Below are 20,725 nucleotides of genomic sequence, written 5' to 3'. Positions count from 1 at the left end.
GGTGCTTCTCAGTCCAAGATTGAGGATATTCATTATCCTTTTTTAATAGAAAGATTTCTTTTTTAAAAAAGCCGCGTTCCTTCAGTAACCACAGGGCTATTGACCTTTTAAGGACACTGTAGCATTTGGTTGCATCAAAAATAGAACCAGTTTTATCATGTCAAAGTACACAATATAAGGTCTTTCATTCTGATAGCTGATGTGAAGTTTCACCTCAATAGTAATATGATTTTTCTCTCTCACATTTCCAGTATTTTCTGTGTATATTTCCAGTACTCAGATTTTTTTATTTTCCTTTTCAAACAAAAATTCTGCTCACCCCTGCAACCGTATTTCATAAAGTAACAGAATTAAAAAGGTTTAGATTTTTGTTCTGACAGACGAACTTGTTAATTGAGGGATTGAATATCTTAGGAACATAGGAACAGGAGTAGGCCATTCAGCCTTTTGAGCATCCACTTCAATGTCTTTTTCCCTCACTATCCTCATATCCCTTTATGCCATTGGTATTTAGAAATATGTCAATCTCTGCTTTAAACATACTCAATGACTGAGCTTCCACAGCCCTCTGGGGTAGTCTTGAAATCTTGACCTTGAAATAAAGTCATTTTTCTTTTCTTAACCGTCTTTCGGATGAGACGTTAAACCCTGTCTGCCCTCTCAGGTGGACATAAACAATCCTATGGCACTATTTCGGAGAAGAGCAGGGGAGTTATCCCTGATGTCCTGGCCAATATTTATCCCCCAATTAACATTACAATAACAAATTATCTGGTCATTATCACCTTTCTGTTTGTTTGTGTTTGTTGTGCCCAAATTGACTGCCAGATTTCCTACATTACAACAATGACTACACTTCAAAAAATACTTCATGACTGTAAAGTGCTTTGAGACATCCTGATCTTGTTAATGGTGCTATATAATTGCAAGTTCTTGCTTTCTTTAACAGTGGACTATTTTTAACTGCAATCTGTTTGGCAGGAAAGGCTGTGCTGGATGTACTTAAAAGTAAATGGGCAGAATTTAACCGGCCCCTTGATGCCGCGGGTCGGGGCCGGTAAAATGAAGCAGGGAGAAGCCTGCCTCGACCCGCGATGTCAAGAAGGGCCCGCCGCATATTACCGGCAGCGAGGGGACCTCGGTGCGGCCTACCCCGCCGCCTGGTGGCGGGCCCTTCATCTTGATTTTCAAATTAACAATAAAGACATGTAAATAAACTTACCCGCAGCCTGCGGCCATTCCACGCAGATTTTAGGGCCGCCATGCGTACTCCGCACGCCTTCGGAACTCCATCAGGAGTTCCGAGGCAAGAACCTGGTGCGGAGGGAGAGGAATAAAATTTTCAGGGCGGAGGAGTGGAGGAGTGAGGTAAACAATCTTTACTGGCTAATGGGATGGTGGGAAGGGGTTGAGGGTCAAAGGGAACATATTTTGGGGGGGGAGAGTTTGAAATACTATTAAAGTTTATTATGGGGGAAGAGAGCGATTAATGTATAATTTACCCATGGTGGGGGGGGTGGGGGGGTGGGTGGGAGAAGTGATTTATATTTGAAATGACATGTTATTGATATATCTTGGAGATTAGGACCTTTAAATTTTAAAATGCAACCAAAGGACTTAAAGCCCTTTAAAATTGTGCTGGCACTGGGGTTGCAGTGGCTGCCCCCTTGTGTCATCAGGGGCAGCCGCTCCGCCCTCTCTATTTAAATGAGCCCCCATGCGTAATATCACGGGGGATCAGGGATGGCGCATCCGTGCGGGATGCACACCGCTTTTAAAAGCGTAAAATTCAGCCCATTATCTATCAGGGATTTCTTATGAGAGTGTTGAACATTTGTAGCATAAGAACTTGTTGGTGAAGAGCCAGTGGAAACGGTTAAATGTAAATTTAAAATGCACTTTACTCTCTGATTCCATGACTCACCTCCCTCTTCCTTTTTCCCCATTATTTCGACAAAACAACATGTCATGTAACTTCTGATTTGCAGAATCTAGCATTACAATCAATTAAATATATGAGCAAAGTATAATACATAGGCCTGGAATTTCAGGTTTGGGCACAATCAGCAATCCAGGTGCAAATTGTGCCAGTTCTGAGACGCATTTTTTTCTTCTCGAGTTGCTGCTCAAACTCATTTGCATATCACAATGTAAAATCTGCCATGAGCTAGCACAATTTTGCAGTGTTTTGGAACGTAATTTTAAAAACATGTTTTGTTTTAGAAAATATTCCTTGATATATTTAAGAGTGGAATCATGGTGCGAATTGATTAATGCAGCTGGAATTGAATTTATCACAAAAAATATAAGTATTCTTATCCTGAGTGTTTAATCCACCACCTGTGAGTAAACCAATTTTAAATAAATGAAAATGACTTTAAAAAACTATAGAGAACCTTTGCTTTTTATATTGGTGCATGCAGTTCCTTAATAAATTTTTTTTAAAAGCTAAAAAGCTTTTAAAACATGCCTATTGGTGCTTTTGCACCTAAAAATAAAAATAACAGCTTAATTTTAGAGCGTTCTTGTAATTCTGTAAATTAGTGGAAACTTCCAATGTTAATTAATTCCATCTGGGGGTGTGGCGAGTTTTGTGGTTGGAGCCATCTTCTGAAACAATATTTTTTAAACTAGGGCAGAAGATCGTGAAAACTTGATTTGCACTTGACATACTTTGCTCTTGCATTTCTGTGATCCTTTCCATTGATGTCACTGATCTTGGGTGACCGAATTGCTCTTAAGGCACAATGCAACCTAGCAGTAATTCCAGGCCACAGTGTTTTGTTTAGTGCATATGATAACTGGTGTTTCATTTCACCAACAAGTATAATGATGGGTTTGTGAAATTTTTATGCAACAACAATTTGCCAGGAAAAAATGGAGTGTTCAAAGAAAGCTTAGGCCTAGAAGAGAACTGGAGATCGGAGGAGCTATATATGGGTAAGGGAGTTGAGGCCATGCAGCAATTTAAATAAGAGGACAATGATTTCAAACATACTGTGCAAGATGAGATAATGTCAGTTGTCAAGGACAGGGGTGAGAGGTAGGACTTAGTGTGGAACAAAGTTTTGGGCAAATGTGAGTTATGGATGATGGTGGAAGCAAGCAGAACTTAGAAGAAGGCAAGTCAGCTTTTCCACTGTGGCCAACTATAGGTGATATTTTTCACTAGCATTTCAGTAAAACATAATGGTAAGGGAGAAAGACTTGACAATACAATTATAGATTTCATTCTTCCGATCTTGGGCTATATCTGCGGAGAACATTTTGAGCCACATATGCTAGTGCACAGTGCTGGTAGTTACAGGTTTTTCTGGGTGGTTTATATGTGGAACAGTTTAAGGTGATAAATAAGCATACCAGAAATGAATTGACACAACATTAAAACACATTGCGTCACACAATCTTTGTTTTCCCTCTAACAAATTAGTATCAATATTGAAAATAATGACACTTATCATAAATTTGAACGTTTACCATAGCAGTTAAATGATGCAGTGCATTTTTAACTATGAATCTGTTTTTTTAATAAGGGTTTGGCCAGTTCCTTCTGTAGAGTGCAGAATGCCATGTACCCACGCTGAGAGATTCTACTGCTAAAACAACATGGGGGTAGGAAGAATAACTTCTGCTCTAATGATAAGCCAACTGGTTTGTCAACCTGACAGCATTCAGCACAAGAAACCTGAAAACTGTTGATTTAATTGCTGCACTTACAATTTGTGTCCCTGATGTCTAAACCTATATGACAGTAATATAGTCTATGCATATAATGATAGATATTACACACAGGAGGAAGGGTCTGTGCCAGTGTTAGCTTTTCAAGTGGAGCTATCTCCTCTAATTCCCTTTCCCTGCCCTTTTCCCATATTCTTTTACCTTCTTCCTTTTCAACTATTTGTTCAATTCCTTTTCAAATGATGTTACTGTCTCTGCCAAAATAGCCACTTTTGCGAAAACATTCCATGTTCTAACAACCCTCTATGGCTCTGTGTGTGAAATAAATTCTTACTTTTCCCTTTGTTCTTCTAGCTTTAGAAGGATCTCCCTTATTAATTGTGATCAAGAATATCACAGTAATACTCCAACTCACATACCACCAATCCAACATTTTATATGATACCCACTGACAATGGCATTGTGGCCATAGAGAATAATGGTGCAACATTAAGAAAAATCTACTGTTACAAGAAAAAAACTCTATGTTAAAATAATCTCTGGTACCGCTTAGTGAATTGAAGGCAGTAATTTACCAAAAGCTCTTTCTTTCCCCTTCATGACATAGAAATGTCAAGGATACAGAATGTAGGATATTGTGACCTGGTAGTACAGGACTGGAGTAGCAACTCAGAGGTGGTGAATTCAAATCGCACTTAACACGTTACGATAATGCAATAAATCTGCACCAGGAAAGTAACCATGAATTGTAGTGAAAACGGAACTGGTTTCATTCATGTCCTTCAGGGAAGGAAGGCTGTCAGTCCCTGCATGGCCTGGCATACATGATATCCCATCATTTGCCATGCAGTCAACTTGTAAGGGTCTCGAGCTAGAAAGGAGTCACAAAAAATACTGTCTTGCCTGTATCTCAGGAGCAAACAAAAAAAAGTTAAGACACTCAATAACAAAATTGATAAAACTCTTGATTGCAATGTGGTTGGCATCCATTGGTACTTCCATTTACAGAGCCAGGCACTGATTCAACTTGTTTTATATGTGCCTGTTTATGTTGTTCAGTCTGGGTTTTCCATATTGGCAAGCATTTTAGTTTGTTAGCTTCTGCTCTCTTTGTGCCTGCTGGCCCACATTGGACCATTGTAGATGCCATTGGAATCTATTTTTCGAAACCAATCATCAAATGCCAGCCATATATAAACTTGCCAACAATTTTGTATTTTCTCCTTGCCTTAAGCTATTCGGATGTCTTGCCACAAAAGCTTTGCTCCCTTCCACCTGTCAACACTGCTCGTGGCGCAAGCTTTTGGAAAGGTTTGTGAATGGAGACTGATCCAAGACTAAATCTCATTCTTCCCACTCCCTTCTCCACTGACTGCACATTACCAGTCTCCGAAGCTAGTCAGGAGGATTCAAGATGGACACAGCCACCGATCTGTGCTTTCCACAGGAAGGTGGATGGAATTGCAGAGTACACCAAATCATTCATGAAAATCCTGCAATTCCATGTTTTAAAAAAATTGAATTTGACCAAGTCTCACTGTGAACTAATGGACAGAATCAAGGACGTTGTTCTGTATCAGCACGAAATATCTCAGAATCCCATATAATAACAACATAAACAAGTGGCCCCGCAGATTGCCTGTGCCCACTCTGATCCCTGGCATTGCAAATAAATGTCCCAGCTGAACTGTTTCAGATAAGGCACTATAACAATGCACTTAGGAGCTGGCACACGTAAATGGAGATTTTTCTGGATAATTTCATGAGATATAGAGAAACTAAGATTGGGAAGCCACAACAAGGAAAATTGCTAAGCTCTGGAATTTGCTTCTTAAACCTTTCCACCTCTGTCTCTTCCTTTAAGTTGCTCCTTAAAATCTACACCTGATAAAGCTTTTGGCCATTTACCTTAATTTCAAATATTGTCTGATAATGCTTCTCTGAAGCATCTTGGGACATTTTACTGGATTGAAGGTGCTATATTTATTTATTTATTTTTTATTTAGAGATACAGCACTGAAACAGGCCCTTCGGCCCACAGAGTCTGTGCTGACCATCAATCGCCCATTTATAATAATCCTACATTAATCCCGTATTCCTACCACATCCCCACCTTCCCTCAATTCCCCTACCACCTACCTATACTAGGGGCAATTTATAACGGCCAATTTACCTATCAACCTGCAAGTCTTTGGCTGTGGGAGGAAACCGGAGCACCCGGTGAAAACCCACGCGGTCACAGGGAGAACTTGCAAACTCCGCACAGGCAGTACTCAGAATCGAACCCGGGTCGCTGGAGTTGTGAGGCTGCGGTGCTAACCACTGCAAAAGTTGTTATTATTGTTGCTGCAAGTCCATGTCCCAGTACTCTGTGACACATGGAATTGTGGAGCACCACTACACTGCCTACTGTATACAACTTTCTGAACCACATCATGCATTGAATGGTTCAAATTACATTTTTCAGTTTGAGTTACACACAGGAGCCATGTCATTTCCCAATGCCAAAGCCAGAAAAAAAATGTCATTTCCTGTCATTTGATACCGCACGCCCAAAGACTGCGTGCAGTCTTAGCTGCTATCGTCCCTGCCCTTTTAAAAATGTTGTCGGCTGGCAGTGGTGATGTCTCCAGTCCCATCTCAAAAATCAACCAAGAACAGATCCCCAAAACTGTGGCATTGGTTAAAGTACTGTAACAACTTGTAAGATAAAGCTCTTTTGTCATAGTGGGGAGGTGATCGGAGGGGGTGGGGGGTGGGGGGGGGGGGGGGCGGTGTGGGGGGGAGAGATTAAGGGCCTATTTCTTACCTAACAAAATTTTAATATGTTCTAATGATTTGTACCCATAACCTGTTTCGCAAAGTCTGTTTTTCCACTTTACAATACACTATTAATGAGATACTTCTATCGATCCCAGAGAACTCGCTTGCAAACACTCAAATAATAGGAACACAATATGCAATATAATGTAATACTTGGAGGGGGGGGGGGGTCCAAGCTAGACTGTAGTCTCAGGATTTAGATGAACCCCGCTTTATGCTGCAAAGCTGTAATGCACGCTAACCGAACCATTGCTCTCGAGATAGAACAATCATGTTTTCAATCTAAAACGAATGCAATTACCCTTCTGTGCAACGCAGACCATGACAAAATGTTTTGTTTTAATTAAATAACTAATTGCATACAAATGTAAGTTATTTTCCTTTCTAATTCATTCCATAATTTCTATGCGTGCTACATAAACAACACTTCCAAGAATATTTCCGAACCATGTTGTGGGAGCACAGAGACTATTGTAAATTGAGACCTATTTCATGCCGAAAAGAGGTTGGCTGTAATTACTGCTGATAAGTTACAGGAGCAAGAACGTGGACAGTTTAAATGAAGCATTGGAAAAACAGTCAAGGATTACCATTATATACAAAAACTGCAGGGGACTGTGTTAACTTTCTTGCTCCTGTTACTTTTTTTGTATTTTAAATAATCTGGCAGATTCCTAAATGCCTGTTAATAGATGTGCTAAGCACCTCATTGGGTATGAACCAAAATAATTCAATTTTGGTCAAAAAGATATCTTTCTTTATCTGTTTTTCCTGCTTTTTCTCACCTGAAGGTATTGATGCCTTTGGGGATATTATTTCACAGACACCAACAGCCCTTAATACCAAACCAAAATAGGACATTTCCTCCTCTGTAAGTCTAGATAATGAGTGCTCATAAGCTTGTTTGACCATGGAGATCTATTGGCCGGAATTTTACAGTGGGTGGACGGAAGCCAGACTCTGACGTAAATGTCGGTGCCGAACCCGCTTCCGCCCAGCCTGGGGATCTGTCCCATATTTTACGGATCCCCAGGCTTTAATTGGCCCGAGGCAGCACTTCCACCCGCTTGAGGGAGGAGGTCCCGCCTCAGTGAGCTGCCAGCCAATCAGCGGGCCGGCAGTCTCAGCAGCGCCACCGGGGAGTGGTGGCCACTGCTGGGACTGCAGCCCAGCCGGCCGAGGAGGATATCAAGGAACCAGGACTGAAGGTAAGTTTGGGTTGCCCCACCAGGGGAATTGGTCGTGCTGTGGTGAGGCTAGGGTGGTCGTTTGGGGGGAGGGGGACGTCTTGGATCCCAGGGTTGGGTTGGGAGGCAGGGATGGCCCTCAATCGGGCACCCTGTGCCTGATTGCCAGGCCCCCCCGGGGTGCGGAAAGGCTGGCAGCTATAGCTGGGCGGCCTTTCTCGTCCCTGACAAACCCGCTTGCCATGGGTAAAATATCCGTGGAAGCGGGCGAGGGCCCTTAAGTGACCGTTAAAGTGGCCACTTAAGGGTCTTGATTGGCCTCGGGCGGGCAGGCCGCTTCTCCCCCCCACCACCCCTGCCGCCCCCGCCAGACCTCCGTAAATTTGTTCGGAGGCAAAATCGGGGCGGTTGGGCCTCCCGGAGCCCGCTGCTCAATTTTACGCCGCCCCCACGCCACCATCTGACCCACTGGGGCGGCGTAAAATTCTGGCCATTGTTGCCGAGTCCAAACCATCTTCTCACCCCATATCCAAATGATCCAGCAAAAATCACTGGATTGTGATCAGCAGAGTAAACCTTGACCTATTGCCCTCCCCACCCTGCTGTCCAGCCCAGAAATGTTGTGACTACTAACACTATCCATCACCTTGGCTGAAAATAGCTATCTCAGCATAGAGCAGCAGTCAATCCTGTCTGGTGCTTAGCTGCATGCTAAGCAGTGCATGTACCAACTGAACTGTCAGGAAACCTTCTCAGTCTAGGTTTTTGTTTTTCTTGAGCTCAGTGTCTTAAAGGAGATTGGCGTAACTGAAGACAGAAGGTTTCCTCTTTAAAGTACTGGATTTTTCCCCACAGTTGTTTTCTGGAGATCAGGTAAAATCAATCGAGAATATGGCAAAAGAGGAGAGATGAGGAGTTTTTTTAACACAGCAATTTGTTATAATCTGGAATGCATTGCCTGAAAGGGTGGTGGAAGCAGGTTAATAGTAACTTGCAAAAGCAGTAAAAAAAAATTGCAATGATATGATGAAAAAGCAGGGGAGTGTTACTAATTGCTGATCTCTTTCAAAGAGTCGGCACAGGCACGATGGCATTGTATTTATGAGATACTTCTACCGATCCTAGAGAACTCACTTGCAAACACTCAAATAATAGGAACACAATATGCAATATACTCGATTAGCCTTACAGCGTTGCAGCATGAAGTGGGGTTCATCTAAAACCTGAGATTACAGTCTAGCTTTGACATCTCCACCCCCACCCAAATATTACGTTGCTGTATGATTCTATCAGCTTCAGGAGATTAAATGGATAAGGGTGGGTCCACAACAGTGTGGATTGCATGTTGGTAATGGAAAGCGTGGGCTTGATAGGCTAAATTACCTTTTCTCATCACATGCCAATACCACAATGTGCCCGCAAAGTGATACCGGCAATGAATATAGAGTAAGATACTTGTTGGTTATGCGCTCGGAGAATTACCTGTTTTGTTTCATTTTTATATTCAGACACAGTGTAAAGTTCCCTTGACTCTGTACCAACTTGAGAAAAGTACCTCTACTGCACCAGTGTGAATTTCTTGCACTAGCTATCCCACAGCTCCTCTGAGTAAAACTGCCAATTGGCGATGAAAGTATTTTGTGCTGTAGACCCAAGCCCGCTAGGAAATCGACTGAGACTGTACACATTCATTTCACGCAAGACCCTACTGCCAACAGACAAAAGAGACTTTCATCGCATCAGTCTTGGGTGGATTTGAACCCAAGCACCAGAGGTCATTGTATAACCCTGTGCACTGCCCAGTTCTCTGGAATGGTTGCTTATCAATATTAGAACTAAAAAAGAGGTGGGCAAGGCAGAAAAACTATTAAAATTATATGAAAAGAAAGCAAAGCATAAACAATTTTATATTCCCAGAAGCTGATAGTTATGCTAAAGCTCATTAGCATGACATCAGGATATTGTGAAATGGAGGCCACTGGTGTGAAATGGGTCTAGCAGCAATTTATAAATCTCTTCATAGGTTGTTGCTATGGCTGTTAAACTACAAATCTACAGTAGCACAAAACAGTATTAGTTTCATGTTGACTCAAACTGTGTGGTATAACTTGAATGTAGGGTTACTGCACCAATGGTGTTTGGTGTTTCATAGTGCAGAAAATAATGAGATCACTTTGGCTTTGCACTGGCTGCAACTTTATGAATGCAACCAATGTAAAGTGAAGTTTAAAAAGTCCCCAGGCAATATGTTGCAACATTTTCAACTTATATTTAATCTTTTTCATGTTAGTAGAAATCCAACTGTACTTCATCTCTCTATTGAAGTATGTTTAAAATTTAAACAGCACTTGACACTTTCCTACAGCGACATGGATTTGGCAGTATAACTTGAATCTGGAGTATCACGGTGAGCAGGTATGCATAGCAAACGGAGTATGTTACATAGTTGCGTCCTTAATCTCTAATGCTAGATAGGAAGCATTGATTTAGGACCACTGCTGTTGTAAAACATGCCTACTCAATGCTTCAAACTCAGTGTGGGTAATGTTGACTTTGTTCGATAGTGTAGCAGAGGCAATAGTGAATTGGCAACCAGGTTTACACCTTGCCCAACTTAAAATTAAGAGGGATGTAAAATGGTTTTGCCAATTCATCAGCATCTGTTTTACACTATCATTCAAAGTCAAAATTGCCCCCAGTGATTTGAACATAAGAAACAGGAACAGAAGTAGGCCATATGGCTACTCAAGCCTACTCCGCCATTCAGTACGATCATGGCTGATCCTCGGCCTGAACTCCACTTTCCTGCCCGCTCCCCATATCCCTTGATTCCCTGAGAGACCAAAAATCTGTCTATCTCAGCCTTAAAACAAACGTTTTCAGTGTACATTACACACATTTATAGATAGAAAGTGGTGAATTCAAAGCGCACAGAATAGGTATGATCTTTTCATGCTTCCTATCTCTGTAATGCAGAATCCCCTTAGTTAGCTCAGCATCTTGTGCTTATTCCCCATTGTGCAAATGGTAAACTACATTCAGAGTATAGACCATTCTTAGAGTTAACCCATATAAGTCATAAAATGCAAACCCTCAAAGTGTTAAGCACAAACTGAAGCAATGTACATTTCCCAGAAGGCTGGTGTTGCAATGATGTCGCTGACGTTTTTGGAAATGCGCTTCAGTAGCTAAATTGTTTGCCTTCCTTATCAAGATCGGTTTAATTTGTGAACAAGGCTGAGAGATTTCCTTTTTTTCTCCTATCACTATTGCAGTGCTTGATAATAAGTTGCTTTTTTGAGTGTTTGGTCATGTTCAGTTGTCCAAAACTCCCTGTTTATTGTTGTGGAGAACATTCCTTGGAACTGCCAGACCTTAGCAATTATTTGGATATTAGGAAGGTTACATAAAAGTGTTTCTTTCTCAGTTGCTGGTATTTACCTAGTTTTTGGTTATTTATTCTGGAAACAGATTTGCCACGATGGCAGACTGTGGTTTTCTTAATGACAGAAGAAATTTGATAGCAGTGATTATATCTATCCCACAAATTAACTCTCAAGGGAGAGTGAGCTGCAATAGAATAATCAAAGTTCAAACACATTATGCCAGCCAGACCTGAAAATTAAAGCCACAAATATAAATCTTTTCTCAACACAATATACACAACCTTATGTTAACAAGGTTTATTCCTGGATTCTTTTGTAACTTAAAGGACATCAGTGCTGAGAAATGAACTTTTTTTTACTTTGGAACCCCGGTGATGGCATGGAACAATCACATATCAGTTCCTACAACAACAACTTTGCATTTAGAAATCACCTTAGATGTAGTCAAATATACCAAAGTATTGCACAGGAGCATAATCAGGCAAAATTTGATGATCCCCATGAAGGGATATTCGGACAAGTGATGAGGTAGGTTTTAAGGAGCATTTTAAAGTAGGAGAGAGAGGTAAAAAGGCAAAGAGGTTTTGGGAGGGAATTTCAGAGAATGGGGACTAGACAACTGAAGGCGTGGCTGCCAAAGGTGGGGTGATGGAAATTGGTGATGCACAAAACATCAGAAATGGAGGAACTCAGATTTCCTGGAGGGTTGTAGGATGGAAAACTTTATAGAGAAAAGGAGAGGCAAGGCCATGAAGGGATTTGAACAGGGGAATGAGAGTTTTAAATTCAAGGTGTTGCTGGTGCAGGAGCCTGTAAGGGTTGCTAACTCTGCTTGGATATATTCCTGGAGGTTTCATCAGATGATTTCCAGCCTCCAAGCACCGCAAGTACCCACCATTGGAAAGAAAAGAAACTCTTTGTTACCTGACTTGATGATTCTTGACTGTCAGTTAAATAGCCTTCTTTTGCCACCTCCAAATTTTTTTACTGATAAATGAAAATGTTCAAAGAAAATGCAAAAAAGCACATAATGTTTTTAATGCCTCAATTATTTTTCTCCAGAGTTGCTTACAGCAATGCTCTGGAGATTAATCTTTAATTCCTGGAGGCTCCAGGACAACCTTGGAGGGTGGGCAACCCTAGAGGCAGCGCAGGTCAGTGAGCACAGGGGGAACAGATAAATGGGACTTTGCACAACGGTATCACGCTTTGTCTCTATGCTTTCCCCAATGTTTTGCATACTCAAGGGCACTGAGACAATACTTTTCCATATTCACCATTTGTCCATCTGCTGTCTCTGACTGAGACTAACAATATGTGTCAGGATAACAGCAGTCTTATGTTGTGAATCTGCATCCATGGAGAACTGATTAAGAGTGCCCAAACTCATTTAAATTAAAACCCCGAAAGCCAGTGGAGAAAGAGAGAGAGAGAGAGAGTTTCATTTCATTGACCTGGATTCAGTTCAAGTTTATATCAGAGAGGTGACGATTAAATGCACTCCGTGCATCCCGGACATACATTTTGTTCACATTATTTTCTAATCTTCACCTATTAAAATTATTCTAAAATATGAAGGTGAGATTTTCTTGTCATTTTTACGTTGAATAAATCATAATCTCCATAATTAACCTAGCCGGAACTTTAAAGAGACAGTGCACTGTTTGCTGCGCTTTAAGGAGGCAGTCTTGTTTATAGGATATTAAGTGAAAGTGATGTGATTAAATGTTTTATGCAATTATGCTATTGTATTGTTACTAATAATAATGTCTGTCAGCTGTTTCTATAAATATAGTACCCCTTTAAGAACAAATAACCTACTTAAGAGCTTGACAGTGTGTAAAGAGCGACCTAGAAGCTAAATTACTCAGACTAAATTAAGGCTTTTTTGGTTTTTAAAAAAGTTTAAATTGTGAAAAAAAATTACAGATTAAAAAAAAAACACACTGCAACAACCAACAAAAGCAACCTTAGAGTTAATGATTTAAAGATGTCCTTTCTGACAGTTATCACTAGTGTGTCAGAACAGTATTATAAATGATAAGCATATATATTTTCCAAATCGAAGGCTCTCTGTTTTGAAATGGTTTTATTTTTAGAAATAGAGAGTTGTCACTTTGGCAATCACATCAACAAATGAATGGCACATCTACCTGACTGAAGATGCTTTTGTACATTATTAAGCTTAAGGCACATAAGTACCAGGAGGGAGGCTCTTCCCTTTGATGAAGCAACCGAATGCACCAACTAGTGAGATAACAGGTTGAATTTTTACTTTACTTGATCTGCCGGGAGCGGGGATGGTCCAAAAGGCAGGAGAAACTCAGAAGTTGAGGTTTCCTGCAAGGTTGTGGAATTTTACCTCGACAGAGTATGTGTGACGTCACTGATTGGACCCACAATTGATAGGCTGGCTTCCAGTCAGGCGGGGAGCCTGTTGGTGAAAGCTAGAGGATCAGTGAAGTCTTCTAGTCCTCACTGGGGGCTGGGTCAATCGGGGTGGGGAGAGGGTTCAATCGAGTGAGCTGGTGTGGGATGGGTGGTCAAAGGCCTTGTGGAAGGGGAAGGCTGGATGCCTGCGGGGGTGAGGGGGTGGGTGTTGGTGGGCAGGGCAGTGGGGGGGGGGCGTGTGTTGGATCAGATCAGAGGTCTGAGGAGGGAGGTGGTTGGGATCGGAGACTGAGTGGGGTGTGCAGTGGATGCCTGATCCCAGGGATTCCTCAGGCAGGCACGTTGGATCTAGGAGGTAGGTGTAAAGGCCCTCAACTCCTACACTTGCAAAGTCCTCACCTCAAATGAAGCTGCCAGGTTCCCTGAGGCTTGGGAATCCTTGCCGACCAGCGTTAAAGTTGAAAACTTGAATAGCAATGAGGCTCACAGCCTCACTATCATATTTACAGTACCAACCCGCCTCCTTGGATCGGGTTGGCTGGCCACCCACCTTTCGGCCATAGTTGAAGCGGGAATGGAGGCGGATTTGGGTTGAGAATCTGATTTTTAACACTTTATCCCCCTCCCAAACCTATCATGGCCAAAGCCCCATGTACTCTGGACCACAATGGGTTTGAGTATCAAACCCTGTGGCACCAGTACTCCCAGACAGCCCTCATTTGCACACTGAGGGCTGAATCGGCAGCGGGTTAAAAGAACGACGGGCTATATGTCGCAGAACTGCCCACGATTCTAAGCGCGGCGACTCATTTAAATAGCCAGGGCATGCCGCCCCCCACCCACCCCCCCAATCATGTGTGGGGGGGCAGTTTGTCCGTCCCCGGCAACGGCATTAGCTGCCTGTGCGCAGGCGCTGACGCCATTTTTAAAGGACTGTTAGCCCTACCAGCTAATTTAAATATTTAAAGGCAAAGTGATTATAATAAATAAATACATTTCTTTTGCCCCTCTCCCACCCCATAACAACTAAATTAATTATTTGCCCTTCCCCCTTCCAAAACACTTACCTTTACCATCTGACGTCCTCCCTCCGCTCACAAACTGCACAAACTCACAAACTTTCAACTACAACCCTTCCCACCATTCCCTACACCCATGCCATTAATTTGAGCCCATTTGCCACCCCACCCCCCCCGCAATTGATAAACTTACCTCAAAGATCACAGCAGGACATCAGGCGGTGATGTGAGCTTCATTAATTAATTAATTTTTATTTATTTAAATATTCAAATTGGGGTCCCATTGCCGAGCGGCAGTGGTTGCCACCACAAGGCCTTGCGACCACCGGTAATATCGGGCTGGGCCCTCCCGACGTTGGGGTGTATGGTGGCCCTCTCACGGAGGCACCTTTAGACCCCCCCTTCCCGCCCCCGCCACGGAACCCAATGCCTGTGGGAGAACAAAATCCAGTTCTGAGTACCTTCTTGTACCTATTTTCCTTTGTAAATGAGAATTGGTGCTATGAATAAGGCATTTCACTCAGATGAATTTCTTCATTTTAAAATAAAATCTTGGCCTGCTCTGAATCTAAATGATCTTTCTGCGACATCAGTTTGACCACAAGTAAGTGTATTCCAGCTTGGTTTATGGCTGTCTCTAGAATTTATCATTCTTTTAAATTTTCTTTCAGAAAAATGAAGTTTGCAAAATACAAGAACCACGTTATGAAAGTTATTATGCAGCAGATCTGTTATCAGTCAGCAAACTTTCCTTTAAATGCTTTGCCTTACTCAATCTGTTTTTGTAATAAAGAAGCCCAGTGGATTGTGAAGGCAACATTCACACACATGTAACCTGCACATGCTCAGTTCAGACTCCACAAAAGCCCCCTGTGGGGAAATTGAGGCCTGCACCAAAACATTTGTCTTAATTAGCTGCAGTTGGACTCGATGACTGGTTGACCCTGAATGTTAATGTCTTCTGGAAATCACCAATTCATATTTTCCCTTCCCCTGGGTTTTAAAGCCTTTGAATATATTAACTTTAATTGATAGTAACCAAGATTGTTTTCTCTGTAATGCTACAGAGGGGACATCTTCTAGTCATGGTTACTTGTAGTCATCGTTCCTGAAATAGCATCCCAACAGAAAATCCACTGCCTCAGCATTCAGCTCTGGTTCTGGGCTTTGTTACCTTACAAGATTTCAATTTTCTTCCATACATTCCTCTCCCTTGATGGCCAGTTCCATGGGTGTTGGCAACACTCCTGCACCTCACCTAAATTATTATTGTTCATGTGTGAGTTCAGACAGTGCACCATGGGAGGCTGCCATGGAGAACATGTCAGCTGACACCTGACAAGAATGCACAACACTTTGTGACAGAGATCACTGGAGACTGATCAGGAGCAGAAAACCTGGTCGCCTGTTTTTCTTTTTTTTCAACCAGTCTGCAGTACTGAGGCCAGTTATAGCACACTGCTGTGGCTATGATCAGCTAATACAGCAGAGGCCAGGTTCAAACGCCTCTGCTTGTGTCCACATTAACATCTGGGAAATGCACTCCAACATTACCAGAGTTTCCAGAATCTGGAGTAAACCTTGTAAAGCTTTTGATGGCAGTATTGGAGCAACAATGAATTGTAAACAGAATCCATTTTTTCTGCCAGTAAACTAGCTGGGCAGGTGATGAAGTATGGCAGATTCATGAAATGTACCAGAACTGTCACGCCCAGCGTGTTTTCTCTTTAAACCATAATACTGTTCTACTGAAAAACACCTTCTTATTTCTTTTCTTTCAAATATACAGCAGACTCAAAGGGCTAAATGATCTCCTCTTGTGCTGTGCTATCCTACTAGTCTATGATTTTAAACGTATTACAAAACAGCACCAAATTTAGGGAGGACTTGCTTGAGGCCTATGTTTTATTAAAACAAAACACCTTGCAAATTTTTAACCAGCTATTGAACGTCTCAGTTTTGTGATATTCTAACATTTATGAACTGTTTTTTCTAGAATATGGAAACATGCTATTTTGGATGGATGATTTGGGAACAATTTGCCGGCTTTTTGATATATTGCGAATGTTACAGCAAATAGACAGGGGTAGCACTTCAGTAAACCATATAGACCCAAAGAACAATGCAAAGGAACTGAAAACAAGAACCTGTTTTGTTTTGTTTAGTCAGCTTGCAGCTGCCTTCAGTTGGCAGTTCACATTCAGTTTTCTGGAATATGCCAACTTAAAACAGCTGTGTGCTGACTTGAACGGGGACCCAAGAGTAAAATATATTTTTTTAAAAACTAATATTCTAGGTCAGTATGTATTTAAGTTATATTTTAGAAACAAGTTGTCTCACGTAAGAAACTCTTACATATGAACATAAAAAGTTAATGAGCAGGAAAAGACGAGCTGGCCCATCCAGCCTGCCTCACATCATGACGGCTGAATTATCATGAATAATCACTTCTTACCTACATACCCCAAGCCCCCAAATACCTTGCACCCATCCCTGCAGCCATATAATCACCTGGGAGAGCCAAAAAAGAAGGGAAAAACCTAGAGCCAATAAAGGAAAATAAATACCCTGTAAAATTCCCCTCTGACCCCTTCAGGTGACCCAAACTGTTCCATGAGACCATTAGATCTTAAAAGTAGTAACTTTAAGTACTGGTACTCATTTTCTCCTGTGATTGTACAAGACTGAATTTTCTCTATGGGGCAAGTTGAGTAGTCTCATATCTGTGGATGAAAAGTGATCAACTGGCCCATTGATTAGACCTGGTAGAAATAAAATACTCTTTTGGAGTTCCACCAAACTGGTACTTTGTAAATCCAATCACTGTGTGAATTTGGGAGCTTTGTAACTTGGTATTTGCAGTCGATTTGATATCATTGCTACCAATGTGAACATGTGCAAGGGATGTTAGGAAATGTAATTTTATAGCAGTATCCTGCCTTATTTTTAAAAGAAAACGCTCCCAAGTTGATTCTTCCCAGGATCCCAAACAGACATCTTAGTGTAATGTGTATCTATGGCATTGTACACTATTTCTCAGAAACAGTGATGCCAAAACTAATTTTCTACCTGAAGTATTTTTGTGAAAACATTGAGCACTGAAGACAACACTGGTGGAAACTGTCTTGGAAAAACTCTTTGGGTCTGAGTGCTGGACATGTGACTGGACTGGAATCACATCACTGAAGAAGCAGCAGAGTTAAAGAGACAGTGCTCATTGGTTGGTGTAATGGCTGGACTCACCCCAGTCCATCTCCACTTTTTCATCTCAAAACCAAACAGTGAAGTTTGAAATATATACTCTAATCCAACAGACAACTTTCACATAACATCAAAGAATTTACAGTGTTTTATTGCACCCTGGAGCTATAATGGAAACCTAGAAAATAGAAGGAGTAGGCCATTCGGCCCTTCTCCGTCATTCAAAATAATCTTCTACTCAATTTCCAGCAGTCATAAACAGTAACGTCTCTGGGAATATTAATGCCAGCTTTACTGCTCTATGCCAGTGCTGCTACTGCCAATGTTATTCCTCTGCTATGTTGAATATATTCTAAAAAGATACAAGATAAAGCATAGCTAGTGCCAAGTGCTAACAGGTTTGTGAAACCCTTTTGAGAAATAGCTGACTGGAATATTGAAATGCTTTGTTGCTGGCCGACTCAGAGAAGTTAAGAGCGTAAACTGACCTGACGTTTAGAGGTGTCATCGTCTCTTCGCAAGTGAAGCACGTAACCTTGCTGGCAGAACACGGTGCATTGGTCCCCATTGTAGCGCCCAGTTCCAGTACAGTTCAGCACTGCATTTTTGAGGTTGAGTTCCTGACAGTCAGTGGCTTCACAAGAGTAGTGGACACAACTGAGGAAGGGAAGAAATAAATGATGTAAACATTGGAATTGTAATATTCATCTGGAAAAATGGCCTTGCTTTTCATCTTACTGCCTACCCTCAATTTTTGTTAAGAAACTTAGAATAGGCACCTTGCTGATGGTTCAGTTGACAAGTACACTTGCTCAGAGGCAAAGTGGTTTGATCCCCCCAGTCTGTATTGAGTTGGCTGGGCCAGTGATAGGTACACTTTAAAGAGCCTCAGCAGTTTTAAGACAAAATTGCAGGAGTGGCCTTGATAGTCAAAAATCTTCCAAATCACTTAAATAAAAACATCTTTTTGTTATAGTTAAACATAGGATAAAACAAGATATCTGTTACATGGTGTACAGAGATGGATGTCAAGGGCCCAGAATTCAGTTATTGAGGATAGCAGCTGCCAGCTGTGGTCCTAGATATTTCACACATGAAGTTCAACAAAAGAAAGGAACATCGTTTTTTTATACGTCAAATTAAATCATACGCCAGCAACCAGCCAAGAGCCTCTTTCTAGTTTGACCCAATCATTGATTTTTTAACAATTTCACTATAGTACAATTGTGCTATTGAGATCCAATGTGCACAGAATGTTTGTTCAAAATGTTTCAATGATGAGCTTCAAAGTTGATTGTTGGTAGTGTTATGAAAGTGCTTCCTTTTTGAATATTTTTTTTTGAGGAGTTGTGCTAAAACTGAAAAGATTCTATGGATGTATTTTTTTTTAACCAAGTTCACCGAAAAGACACTTGAGGTGTTGGGCTGAAATTTATACTTCCACTGCCGAAATCGACGGTGGGCGAAAACAATGGTGGTCCGCCCGCGTTGGCCGCACGTTGCGGAGCCGCCGTGATATTAAGCGCGGTGGCTGATTTAAATAGCCAAGACGGACCGCCCTCCCTGATGACGTGGAGGGGGTGGGCTGTCCATCCCCGGCAATGGCGTCAGCTCCCTGTACACAGGTGCTGATGCCATATTTGAGCCCCACAAATACATTTAAATATTTAAAGATATATTGATTTTAAAAAATGAAATAAATTTATCCTGCCCTTCTCCCAACCCTCCCCCCCCCCCAATAACCATAGAATGAATTACTTGCCCTCTGCATAAACTTTACACTATAACCCTTTCCACCATCCCCTACACCTATGAAATGACTTTGACCCTGCTTCCCCCCACCCCGCATTGAGAAACTTACCTTCTCCTCTCTCCCTACCACCAGTGTTCCACCTTGGTTCCCTGTATGGGGATCCAAAGGCATGGGAGTGCCGGCCGTGGCACGAAAATCGCACCACGACAGACAGTGGGAGCGTAAGGGTAATTAATTCATTTATTTTAATCAATTTGAATATTTAAATGGGGCTCCCATTACCGAGCAGTGGAGGGGCCGCCACAAGGCCTCGCTGCCACCAGCAATATCGGGCTATGCCTTCCCGGCATCAGTGTACATGGCAGCCCTCTCCTGGAGGCACTTTCTTTCCTCCCCCCGTCACGACACTCTGACATCGGGGGGGGGGGGCGGGGTCTGTAAAATTCAGCCCATTGTTTGAAAGCCACCTGTGCTGGAAGTCATGTGCTTTGGGCTCAGTAATCAACAAAACCCTTGGTGACCTGGGGAAAAATGGTTACAGAGAAGCCACATGTCAAGGTTTATGGAGGTCAGGAGGTCAACTCTCTGTTTGGGGTTTGGACATAGTTTTCAGTTTAGTTGAGTGTGAATTGTTTGAAGACAGTTGGTGTTTTTCTGCCAAGGAAAAAGAAACCACCCAGCTCACCTCTTTCTCGAAATCCTGCAAAGCATCAGTGTGGGAGTGCTAAAATCCCTGGTACTGCATAGCTCCTGAGAAGCTAGAAAAAAATCTGTGATTCAAGTGTGTGCTGGTGGAAAACCCTGATGTCACATTTCTCCTAGAAAGCCTACTGGAATAATTCTCGACATCTCCAGAACGGACTGCTTCTGAAATGATCCCAGTGACCTGTCTCCGTATATCCAAATGCCAGACCAAAAAAAGGGACAACTGACATCCTTCCTCATCTCTCTTTTTTTCATCAAGAATTAGCAACTGTTGGCCAAAGTACTCTTTTTTGTCTTTTTGTTTGTAATAGGCCTCTGCAGAGCGAATCTCTGTATCTTCTTCCAGTGTGTGTGAGTGTAATTAGGGGATTTAAAAAGGGAACTTTCATATTTCAATCAGTATGCTTTGCTTCGTTACTGGTTAAGTCTTGTTTCAAAATAAACTGATAATTTTGTTGTTTATGAAAGAAACCTGGTTGGTGTATTTTGTTCCGGGATAAAAAAATAGAGTATATGATTGGCTGTATCGGTAACCGGGTAAACATTTAAATATATGTTGTGACCTGTTGAGAAGTGGAACTA

General features: G+C 41.8%; 1 protein-coding gene across 1 annotated transcript in view; it reads right to left on the bottom strand.

Moving 5' to 3' along the window:
* Positions 1 to 20,725, bottom strand: part of pappaa (pregnancy-associated plasma protein A, pappalysin 1a) — a 316,273-nt gene that overhangs the window by 126,498 nt on the left and 169,050 nt on the right. Inside the window, exon 14 of the mRNA XM_068012691.1 lies at positions 18,174 to 18,342. Within this exon, the coding sequence (XP_067868792.1) occupies positions 18,174 to 18,342 (169 nt within the window). The remainder of the gene's footprint in view (positions 1 to 18,173; positions 18,343 to 20,725) is intronic.

The sequence above is a fragment of the Heterodontus francisci genome, chromosome 32 (assembly GCF_036365525.1).
Source record: "Heterodontus francisci isolate sHetFra1 chromosome 32, sHetFra1.hap1, whole genome shotgun sequence".
Taxonomy (NCBI): domain Eukaryota; kingdom Metazoa; phylum Chordata; class Chondrichthyes; order Heterodontiformes; family Heterodontidae; genus Heterodontus; species Heterodontus francisci.
Note: the sequence above shows the minus strand (reverse complement) of the source record. Positions and strands in the feature narration are given on the sequence as shown.